This window comes from Sphaeramia orbicularis, chromosome 24, assembly GCF_902148855.1.
Source record: "Sphaeramia orbicularis chromosome 24, fSphaOr1.1, whole genome shotgun sequence".
Lineage (NCBI taxonomy): Eukaryota > Metazoa > Chordata > Actinopteri > Kurtiformes > Apogonidae > Sphaeramia > Sphaeramia orbicularis.
The window spans coordinates 19,753,875-19,766,607 of NC_043979.1; the positions used below are offsets into that span (position 1 = coordinate 19,753,875).

General features: G+C 38.2%; 1 protein-coding gene across 1 annotated transcript; it reads left to right on the plus strand.

Annotated features, from left to right (window-relative positions):
* The first annotated feature begins 7,602 nt into the window (after positions 1 to 7,602).
* Positions 7,603 to 11,038, plus strand: vrtn (vertebrae development associated). Its single transcript, XM_030127823.1, has 2 exons — positions 7,603 to 7,914; positions 9,269 to 11,038. The coding sequence occupies exons 1-2, from the start codon at positions 7,603 to 7,605 to the stop codon at positions 11,036 to 11,038; spliced, it is 2,082 nt and encodes a 693-aa protein (XP_029983683.1).
* Positions 11,039 to 12,733: the final 1,695 nt, after the last annotated feature.

The window sequence follows — 12,733 nt, forward strand, 5'->3', positions numbered from 1 at the left end:
ATATTCCTCTGATACTCAAGTGAAGGACTGATTGATGTTCAGTGCAAAACAAATTAGCTGGTAAAGTTCAATGCAAACATGCCAGATTAAATGTTGTTTAAGGGATACTGCTGGCCTTAGTCTTGAGCTCTTGCTGCCGGTATACACACAGTCACACCTGGATATGCATACAAACAAACACACACACACACACACACACACAGCCACAGCAGGTGAGCGACTACCGGAGCCGGGCCCAGGGTTTCCTTATTTGCATTTTAAATACTTTCAGCCAGCCCACTACTGTGTTCACAGTGCAGTGCAGCACAGCTAATCTACACACCTAAGGTGTGTGATTGGCTGAGGGGGTTGTAGAGATGGTGAAGACACAAACATTGACAAGAAAAGGGAGGATGAATGAACAAAGACGAGAAACTATTTACCTCGAGGTCTCTGCTGTTGATGTGTCACATGAACTGGAAGTAAAAAATGTTCATCACATTTGAGTGTGACCATTTTCTTGATTTTAACTGTGTGAAGACCAAGGTTCTGATAGTTTTGGATTTTTCATCATAGTTTAGTTTTATTTAGTTTTGACTTTTTTTCTCTCTAATTCAGTTAGTTTTAATTCGTTTTAGAGCAGGTTTGCTAGTTTTCATTAGTTTTCGTTATTTTCTAAATGCTTAGTTTTACTTTAGTTTTAGCATTAATTTTAGTTTTGTTTTATCTTTTCTCTTCTTCTCCGTCGTATTCAAATAAATCCCAAGTAATGTAACATTAGCCAGATAGGTACGAACTGGGGCTGTTCTGTAAGAGCGGGGGTGTTGAAGGCAAGGTTATAATAGTTTTGGATTTTTCATTATAGTTTAGTTTTATTTCGTTTTGATTTTTTTCTGTAATTCAGTTAGTTTTAATTTGTTTTTAGAGCAGGTTTGCTAGTTTTTTATTAGTTTTCATTTTTTTCCCTAAATGCTTAGTTTTAGTTTAGTTTTAGTATTAATTTTAGTTTTGTCGTACCTTTTCTCTTCTTCTCCGTCGTATTCAAATAAATCCCAGACAGGACTCTGCTGCTTTCTCCCAACTTTAGTCTCCATGTTTCCAGGTAGAGTGGGGACCAGAAGATGACTCTAAACCACTAGTGACGACAAGTGACAGACCGTTAAATATCATCTGGTGCCAGCAGCTAAAATTGTTTGAGGGAAATAAATCGATTTTATATCAATCCGACATTTACAAAGACGAAAATGAAGGGGATTTTATCTAGAATTTTTGTACGTTTTAGTTAGTTTTGCAAACGCACAATACACTTTCAGTTAGTTATAATTTTTTTCTTTTAATTACAGTTTTTATTTATTTCAGTTAACGAAAACATTTTTACAATTCTAGTTTTCGTCATTTCGTTAGTTTTCGTCAACGACAATAACCTTGGTGAAGACAAGATGTAAAAGGTGAGAGAATTCAGGACTACAGTGAAAGAAATGGCACAGTCTGTCCCTGAACTCATAATTCAAGGAAAATGCAACACGCTCAGAATGTTTCTGCCAAACAGTGAATACATTAAAGCCAGAGTCTTTTCTCCAGGGTCTGTAATGAGGTTTGCTTAAATGATCTCTTTAATAATAATAAGCTGTAAACAAAGAAGTCTCTCGGCATTTTTTCAGCTTAATTACCGTGGCTTTGAGAAGCTTAAATACACAGAAGTTTCAACGTTTTGCACAATATATTTAAAATGTATCTTTTCCTTCGACTCCACTGATGTATCTTTGTAGAGAAGTGACCGTCTCTGACCTGCTCTTATAGAAGATTTCATCGTCATCGATCATTCGAAACTTGGAGTCAGTTTGAGGTTATAGGAACTGCAGTAAACATTAACTTACAAAAAAAATGGATGTGCCAGAAACAGCAGTGTACTCATGTTTAATGTTTGTATAATGTTTATCTGTTTCTTTGTTTTAACCTGATTATTTTCTTTCCTATACCACAGTTTTGTATGTAAAAGGTCATTGTCTCTCCATTCCTTTCTGTATTTTAACTTTTCATAAAGGCCCGTCTAGGGAGCGGTGCTGCAAATGAGCTTTTGCTGTAAGCACTATGATGCATGCATGGGATTGCTGTGTTACAGTTGGTCTGTGTCTTTTGTATCTGTCCCTATCAAATAATCCAAATAAGTAAATAAATAAAAATCTGCTGAAATAACAAAAAAAAATTCAACAACATGTGACCTGTAATGCATTTACAATAAAGATGGTGACCCCTACTTCAATGAAGGACACTTTTAATTGAGGCAGAACTGAATATTTGGACAGATTCCGACTCATATAAAAAACTTGTAATGAAATCTAACCAGGGAAGCCAAACAAAGGAAACTAAACACACATAGTTGAAATAGCTGATAAGCTTTGAGTCAAAGCCATGAACCTCAGTGAACTCAGGCACCAGTGTGTCTGCCAAGTGCTTGGAGTGGACAGATCACTGGGGGCCAAATGCTGTTGTCCCCTGGTGTGTGTGTGTATGGCCAAAGCCATAGGGTTGGGGTCTACAGTGGGGGGCGGTGGGGGTTGGGAAGAGTCACTGGGATTGTTGTGCCTGTGTGGAACAAAAGGCCTTGATGACTGAAATCCTGCAAAAGGCAGGAGCAAAGGTGTTAGAAGTGATACAGTAGAGGACCCAGCAGACCTGGAGCTCAGGAGCCATCCTCTCCTCACATAATAACACTCCACACCCTGTCTGCACATATCCACTCTAATCCACAAACTGCAGCTCATACTGTCTCTGGGGTTTAGGCTGATAATTAACCCTTTCATGCAATTATGAGAACCTTGGTCACAATATTTGTGTGTTTTAGTGCTCTTTAGGCAAGAAAAAAACATGCGATTTAGGTTAGATTTTTTTAAGGAGTTACAAAACTGTCCACTCAGCCGGACCCCGTGCATTTAATTTTTCAAGCAAAGAAACATGTATTTAAAACCTAATATCAGAAAGTGATATGGAAAAGTATGCAATAAAAACATTTTTAATGCTGCTAGTCAGATGTTTTCCCACATTTTTACATACTCTAATAATAGTTATTATTCATTTCATGGAGATAATATGCAAAAAAAACCTGTTTTGTTTGTTGATTTACACTAAAACATGTCACTGCAGATCAGGTTTATCAAGAACAGCATAGTTACAGTAACCGTACGAAATGCATTGTATGGGATGATGCATAAGTGTCCACTGTGTTGGCTGATACGGAACTAAAATAATAAAACCCATGAATATAAAAGAGAACAGCTGTAGAATAGCTGTCCACTGTAGTAACCTCTATGCATGAAAGGGTTAAATGTGAAACCCACCCATAAAAATAATACTAATACAAGTAAGGCAACACGTTACACTAATAAAGTCATTTCAGTTTTCTTCAATGAGAAGACATTGATTTTAGATTAGATTTAGTGATTTATTCCGAACATGCAATGAAATTTAACATATATGCACTGGCAGAACACACATAATAATACAAATATCAAGAATCATATCAATCTTAGGATTCCATGACAAATGCCCACAACCGTAATGAAAAAAGAGACAAATGCCCACAATTTGTAGTATGGCATTATTCCAATGGGGGAACTACATGAAGCATGCAAATACTGCAGATATTTTAAGTACATATGTACTGCAGATATCTACATATGTAATCAGTATTCAGTTGTTTAGCAACAATAGTCCAGATAGTTACGTCATTGTAACATTACTGATACAGGATCTGAATGAAGCCTTTATGATGTGTGAATACATTAAAATAATGCAAAAGGACAGTTTAATTTTGATTTCTTTTTCTGGAGAATATTTTATGAATACTCAGGTGCTACATGTACACACACACACACACACACACACACACACACACACACACACATATATATATATATATATATATATATATATATATATATATATATATATATATATATACATATATACATAATTTTTAAACAGATTGTCTTCAGTGGCATTCTTGACTGCCCGCAGACCACCCCTTACAGCGTCTTTGATCTGTGTGAGGGTACTTCATGGTATGTGCTACATTAAATAAAAATGCAATGGACAGTTCAATTTAACATGTAAATGCGAATACAGATTTTCCTTACATGGGACTTTAACATATTCTTTAAGTTTATAACTCGTCGAGGTGAATATTTCACATATGAATCCTCAGGCGATGGGACTTGTAGTGTTTGTTTAATTTAACATGTAACATTTTTCCTCAGTAGCTATGAATATGTCTACATACAGAGGTAATGGGATATCACAGGTACTGTTTTTTGCATTTCCTTACTAACAATGTATATAATTTTGTTACTTTTGTTGCTAATAAAATATTATGAAATAAAGTTGTGGGCATTTGTCTCTTTTTTCATTAAGGTTGTGGGCATTTGTCTGTGGACCCAATCTTAGGCAGAAGAAAAGCACAATAGTTCCATTTACATGCCCGAAAGGGGGTGGGAAGAAGTGCAACTTATTTAATCCCACCCCCTCTCCCTCCAATATTATATGTCCCTCTTCCTTTTACATTACTCCTCTATATTTATATATCGATGCACACACACACACACACACACACACACACACACACACACACACACACACACACTCATTTATCCATATACACATACATATGTTTACACATATACACAACATACAAATACACATATCATCTTTTACCAATGCCTTAAAAATGTAAAAATGTGTTTATATTTTAAACACAACCATGCTGCAGATTTGTGGAAATATATGTGTTAACACAAATCTTTACCATAACTTAAGACTTGATTCATTTGTATGCAAAAAAAAAAAACATTGCCTTTTGACTCCAAGAGCACTTGACAAATAACCTTGAAAGTGAACTGTTGACATCTGGAATTGGCTTTGACAAAGAAAAGCAAGAAATGTGTTGTGAGAAAACCCCTAGAAACCGAAACCTGTGAATGGAAGCAGGGCTGCCTCTTCTCCTTCATGTGTTTCCTATGGCCTGTAACACATTGGCTTTTGTTAACACTTCACATTGAAATTGACCCTGGCTGTAGTCGGAGGGGGAGGAGGAGGAGAAGGAGGAGAAGGAGGAGGAGGAGGTGTTTTCTCAGCGCACAGACAAAAAAGCGAATCGGCGATTGACAATTTCCTGAAGGGAGGTGCTGCTTATCACTGGCAGAAAACCCTCTCCAGTGGTGCAGCTGGAGCACAGCCCAGTTGGAGCTGAACGCATACAATGGACTAGAACTTCTAAGAGGAGCAAAAGGCATCTGTGAAACCCTGCACTCCAAAGTGACTTCACTGACTTTGAGACAATTGCAGACCCTAAACACTCAGGTACGTTTTCATTAATTAACTTATACTGTAATTATTTATTTTAAAATGGCACGCTATGTTTGTAAACTGTTCCATTTGTTGTTACTGATTGAAAACACGTTGGCAAAACCATTGTGGCGCAGCACTTTCTTGGATGAAGGCCTGTTATCATAAATAGCGTCTGAATTAGTTGTGAATATTTACATAAAATTACATTTATAGATTATTGCGGCTGGTTTTAGCCGCTTGGCGACGCGTAATTCCACGCTGGTTTACTTTAATATAAGTTTGGTTGAACTTTACGCACAGCCGCCATGCTGCCGTGCGTAAAGATGACGTAAAACTAGAGAAACGGGCCTGTAGTCACGCCGGTTTTTGGTTTTGCTCCTTCATTTATATGTATCTTTTATGCTCATATTTATATTTGTGTACATTTTATGTGTGCAAAGACTAAGCATATACATACCCAGGTAGTAAAATCATTATGGCTTAAATTTGGCCCAAAACTGGCATGCCATTTTGGCAAAGTTCTGGGTGGATGTATGGGCCCTAAATTGGCAAGCCAAAATCAAACCAGAAGGAAGCCAAAATTCACCCAAAAGTTTAGTTTATTTGAAAGGGGACAATGCAATTTCATAAAACACATGGTTACACATGGTTTAAAAAAAAAGCCAGAATTAGCCAGAAGGCTAGTTTTCATCTGTAGTCCCCTGGCCAAGTTTTAAACAGGCAGTAAGAAAAAAAAAAACATTTACAGAAGAAAGACATGGTTAGGGCACTTATGTAACAAATAACACATACATAACAGACTGTTAAGGGAGCACAAAACACACAATACCTGTACAATATAATACAAGATACATATCCGAACACTTACTATACAATTAAAAGAGAATAAAATATCACAACATTTGATCACAACATCAAAACATCACAACAGGCTTGTCTTTTAGTGTCGGCAACTGTAGATGTTGATAAGCCACATTTTCAACTTCCAAAATATAGCCATAATTGTTCCAGAAAAGCCCCTAATCCCCATAATCCAGCCAAAAAGTAGCCAAAACTGACCCAAAAGGAGGCCAAAATTCACCTAAAATTTGTGTTGATCATGCTTTTAAAATGAAGTGAGGTAAAAAATTACCACTCTTTGCGCAGTGTTTTGGCTTTACAGAAATATGCCAAAACGCAACCAAAACACATCCATATATGGAATAAGATTTTGTTGCTCTTTAGTCAATCTTCTGGCTTGCCATAAACATGCCATACACTCCCTATACTTGATCCCGCTCTTTGCTCAGTCTTTTGGTTAACCACACATACGCCTTAACTCAGCCATATACTGCTGGTGCCTCCATATCTATTATGGATAACCTGAATCATACCATAATTAAGCCTAAAGGTTTTCATAATGCCAAAAGAAAGCCAAAAATGCCAAATGTATGCCATAATACTGCCAAAATATTTGCTATCTGGGTAGTGTTAACCCCTTCATGCATATTGGTCACTACAGTGGACAGCTATTCTACATCTGTTCTCTAATATATTCATGGGTTTTGTTGTTTTAATTCGATATGAGTTAACACAGTGGACACTTTTGCACCATCCCATACACTGACATTCATCCCATTACTACAACTTTGCTGTTCTTGATAAACCTGATCTGCAGTGTCATATTTGAGTGTAAATTAATTGCTAATAAAAGTTGTGCATATGATAAAATGTGAGAAAACATCAGATTAGCTGCATTAAAAATGTTTTGATTTTGTATGTCACTTTCTGATATTGAAAAATTAAACACATGGTGTCCAGTGGAGTGGACATTTTTGGAATTCCACAAAAAATTATGAAGGTAGATTTGTTTCTTTATTGCTTTAACCAAAAAAATGAATAAATAAATACAATTAAATTAAAAAAAAAAAAAAAAAAAAATCACTCCAAAGACAAAAAGGGTTCAAATGCAATTTTTGGATTGAATTTTTGTTGTTGTTGTTGTTGCATTCAAACACTTTGTTTATTGAAAAAATTTTTTTTAGTTAAAATAATAAAGAAACAAATCTACCTTCATAAAATACAGGTTTATTTAAAAAAAAGTTCAATTGCATTGTTTTTTCATGTGTAAAGAGGAATAGGAAAAAAAAATCTCAATTAAGGTTTTCATAATTCATGCATGAAAGGGTTAAAATGGCACAAACGTCTCCCCAGTCTACTTCCATGTCTTCTAGAGTTTTCCCCCACGCTGTGTCTGATTCTCACCACCTTCCATCATCCAGCTCACTTCAGGTTTCCAGTATGATTCAGAGGAACGAGGTTGTGCTCTCTGTACTTGGGAATCTCCAGGAGGCCACTGAGACCTCTGGTCTGGCTGCCATGACCAGAGCTGCCCAGGAGGTGGACAAGCTCCTCGCTCCCTTCCAGCTGCCCAAGACTCTGTGCCATGATTTTCCTGAGTGGACAGGCATCGATCGCATGGCTCATGGTCTGTACCCACCTGACGCCCCCCATGACCTCATCCCCCTCAGCTGTACAGGAGAAGGCAACATGCTGTTTGATGCAGTCAGTATGCTTTTAGTAGGAAACACTGATCTTAGCTTAGAGCTGCAGGTGAGCATATCTACTTTTATAGTCACACATTCTGATGCTGAATTTTAATGCAGTTCTCTGAATTAAATCATAATGATTAGTCTTTGCCATCTACTAAATCTGGCCCAGGAGGTGAGGTGGGTTGGTGGTTCAAACCCTGCTGCTTCCTGTTGATATTGTGAAGTGTCCTTGTGCTCTTTGTTGTCTCTCCTTGGGTGTGTGATTGTGTGTACAAATGGGTGAATGAGGTACACGAGTGTTTTCAGTGGCAATAAATTAGAAAAGTGGTATATAAATGCAGCCCATTTACATCTACTTATAAAATCTCTTCTAACGCTATAGTAGCATGCTTATCGGCTAAAATTTGCTTAGAGGTCTTATTTCTGTCTCTGTGCATAAGAACTCAACATAAGTGAATCCCCAAAGGAACTTTGTGTTGGTAAATGCAAGTTATGCAAATTGACAGGATTTCAGTTCTGTTGCAACATGTTGATGCTCATATGAACTGTTTTCAGGTCAAAAATGTCCAATTTCATCACAATTAATGCTATATTTTCATGTCACAAATGGCCAAGTTATATTGTAACTGAAAAACAAATATTCTATTTTTTTAGATTCCTCAGTTTTTCTTACAAGATTATATACTACATATCACATGTTTTATTTTTACAGGTTGCAATATGGAGTATGGTGCTGATCCATCCTGCTTATGTTACGCCAATACATACATTAAGAATGTCACACGTCACTTTTTAAATCAACAGTTTTCTAATAATAAGCATTTTTATAAAGAAATAACAATTCTATTTTGTTATTTCCTCTTTAGTATGATGATAAACTATACAATAAATAATTCTGATCCTAGTTTTTGCACAGGGATCATTTGTGGAAACGGTGACATGGCTGCCGAGCATCAGTATGATGGGATCCGTAACAACCATGTCACATCCGTCCACTGCCACATTTTGTGTTTTTGTGTCAGCTGTTATTGTTTTAGATCCACAATACTAACATTTATGAATAAGAGGAGAATTAGCAACAGTAAGTCTATAAGTTGATTACTAATAAAGTACTGGTACTGACCAGATCATCATGGGTAATGTCACGTCCGTCCACCAGCAAAAGTTTTCACATACACGTGCTATTCAAAATCCAATATTTCTGAAAATATAGCTTCCACTGTCAAATAATGTCAGTAGTCTGTGCACAAATGTATTAGCATTATTTCAACACAGTTCTATGCATTTCTTACAACATTTTTTTTGACAAAAATGGCCACTCATTTGACCCCCTAAGTAAATTTTAGCTGTTATATGAAATATGTAAACACTTTTACTTCATTACAATATTAACATGATTATAATTGTCCCACCAGGTTCGTACTGTAGTGGAAATGGTGCTGTGGAAGAGATACTACCTGTCTGGGATGATCGATTCCAAAATGATGCTGCAGGCTGTTCGTTTCGGTCTCTGCGCTGAAGAATCAGAGGACATGCTTAACCTGCCTGTGGCCGTCCTGGAGGCCATATTTGATGCAGATGTCAAAGCATCCTGCTTCCCTGGTTCCTATGCCAACATGTGGCATGTGTATGCCCTGTCCTCTGTCCTACAGTTAAACATCTATTCCATCTACCCCATGTTCAACCACAAGATTCGACCGTATTTCAACCGAATCATACGTCCCAGGACCTGGCCAAAGGATTCGGAGCCGCTAACGCTCCACATCATGTGGTCCGGTGAGCTGCAGTCAGAGTCTGCGTTCAGACCTAATCATTTTGTTGCACTCGTCCAGACTTCCGACTGGACCTTTGGGAGTCCTGACAGTGATCAGAGGGTGTCCCCCATCAAGAGTGAGGAGTTGCTAAATGATGATTCGCAGCTTTCCTACCCAAGTCTGAAGGACAAGTACAACATCACCAAGAGGACCTTCTACCGCTGGAAAAGGCAGACGCAGGAGCACTGCAAGAAGTCGGCAGCCAGGTATGAAGCGAAGTATTTCCTGCAATCCTGCTACACGGAGGGGAAACTGATTCCTTTGCACCAGTTCAAACAGTTTTTCCCAGAGATATCGAGGTCATCTTACTACAACTGGAAGCATGAGCTGCTAAAAACTGGAGGGAACTTCTCAGCTTCATCATCAACTGGAGAGATCAGTCCTGGAGAGAGCACAGAACAGGAGGCCTGGTCATCCCCTGACGCAAAGGAAGATGAACCGGACCAACACGACAGCGTGGCCAGCATGTTTGGCCTCTCCCTTGGCAAGCTAGATCTAGAGCGTGCTCAGAATGTAGCTCATATGCAGGAAGCTAAGCGCTGTCTGCAGAATTGTATTGCCATGAATGCCTCCCTCCCATTCAGGCTCTTCAAACGGTTTTTCCCAGGCATCTCCAGATCGACCTACTACAACTGGAGAAGGGAAGCCATGCTGTTCATCAGAGGCTATAAAACCAGTGTGGGGAGCAGTGAAGACAGCTCTGATGCTGACAAGAGTGAAAGCCCCAAAAGTCTGTCACCGGTCCCCCTTAATCGCTCAAACACCGCCCAGTCCAGAATGAGGGTCTGCAGGCAAAATCACAGAAGATTCAGGCTGGCGTATATGAGTAAAAAACAGCTCAGAGATGCTGCAAAGCTTCACATCAAGAGGTCAAAGTGGTCCTTGACAAAGTTCAAGCTGAAGTTTCCATCTATGTCTCCTTGTTTCTACTGGCTGTGGCGCAGCAGCCAGAACTGCAAGAAGAAGAAGAAGAAGGTAGTCTTCCAGAGCGCAGGCATCAGTGCGCCTCAGAGTCTGGATAACCTCGCCACTGAAACTAGAAACATGGAGAAGAAGGAGAGTCAGACTGGGCATCCATTTGTGGAGAGCACTAAGTATCTGAAAAGTCCCGCCGTGCCTTCGTTTAACCCCCCACATTCAAAGGATGCCACGCAGAGCAAGATGCCAGTAGATGAGCAGGTGTTTGCAGTGGATGTCGTGGCTCTGGCCAACTTCAAGGCCAAAGCCAAACTATTCCTGCAGCAACGCTTCGAGGAGAAATCCTTCCCAACATTCAAAGAATTCAGGTCTTACTTCCCCTTTACTCCACGCTCCACATACTACATGTGGAAGCGGGCTTTGCATCACGGAGTCTCCCTGGTTCATGGATAAACAATCAAAGCTTTCTGCCCCAAACAATTGGAGAAATCAATTGTCAAACCAGAGCAGAATAAAAGATCTGCTGTAGGACGCCTTCATTCCCAAACACCTTTCTATGCATCTCTGCCCCTACCTACACATTTCTGCCTGGAAATATTTTACTCTTTTATATGACTTTAAGGCAGGGGTGTCAAACTCATTTCAGTTCAGGGGCCACATTCAGCTAAATTCGATCTGAAGTGGGCCGGACCAGTAAAATAATATATAAATAATGTCAACTCCAAAATGTTCTCTGTTTTAGAGTGAAAAAAGTCAAATTAAACAATGAACATGTTTACATCTACAAACTGCCCTTTCAAACAATGTGAATAACATGAACAAACTGAAAAAAATAAGTGTAATTTTAACAATATTATGCTTCAGTTTATCATTTTCACACGCTCATTATAACTTACAGATCGCTACAAATACACAAAACATTTAAAATCAGGCAGAATATTGTTAAAATTGTACTTCCTTTTCTTAAAACATTTCAGGTTGTTCATATTTGTTCAGGTTATTCACATTTTTTTGTGAAATTATACTTTGTTTTAGTGTAAATATGTGAAAATATTTACATTTACAAAGAGAGAAATATGGATTTTTTTTTTATATTTATAGAGTATTATGATATACAGGGTGGGGAAGCAAAATTTACAATATTTTGAGGCAGGGATTGAAAGACAGTGTATGACCAATTAGTTTATTGAAAGTCATGAGAATTTATTTGCCACAAGAAAATTGACATAATAGAAAATGTTTTTATTCTATGTGTCCTCCTTCTTTCTCAATAACTGCCTTCACACGCTTCCTGAAACTTGCACAAGTGTTCCTCAAATATTCGGGTGACAACTTTTCCCATTCTTCTTTAATAGTATCTTCCAGACTTTCTGGTAATAGTTTTGCTCATAGTCATTCTCTTCTTTCCATTATAAACAGTCTTTATGGACACTCCAACTATTTTTGAAATCTCCTTTGGTGTGACGAGTGCATTCAGCAAATCACACACTCTTTGACGTTTGCTTTCCTGATTACTCATATGGGCAAAAGTTTCTGAAAAGGTATGGATAATAGTGTTAGGTATGATTATGACATCAATATATGTTTGGTTTCAAAACAATTGACGTAGTGCCTGCTGAGAAAAAACAACTAAATGTTCATTGTAAATTTTGCTTCCCCACCCTGTATATAGTATTTTACTGGTTTGACCCCCTAGAGATTGAGTTGGTCTGACTGTGGAACCTGAACTAAAATGATTGTTATAATCTTAGTGTAATTTTTACATTTCACAACTTCATCCCAAGGGCCGGACTAGACCCTTTGGCGGCCGGATTTGGCCCCCGGGCCGCATGTTTGACACCTGTGCTTTAAGGTACGTTGGCTAACCGACTGCTGTATTACTGCATCTAAATGCATCGTGTCCTCCTTTGCCCCCTCACCACAGCCCATTTTCCCTCCTGGACATTTGCACATGTGTGAAAAGAAACTGAGTCATGGTTCCATTTTAACCCTGCATGTTGCCCTCCAGGCAAAAGGCAGTTCAAAGCTGTTGTTTAGTGGTATTTTGTTTGAAGCCATTTCTTATTCACTCTTTTAATCCCTTATTATACTTGAAGTCCCTTTTAGTTTGGTTTTCATTCTACTCTGACTGTTAACATGTGAATGTAT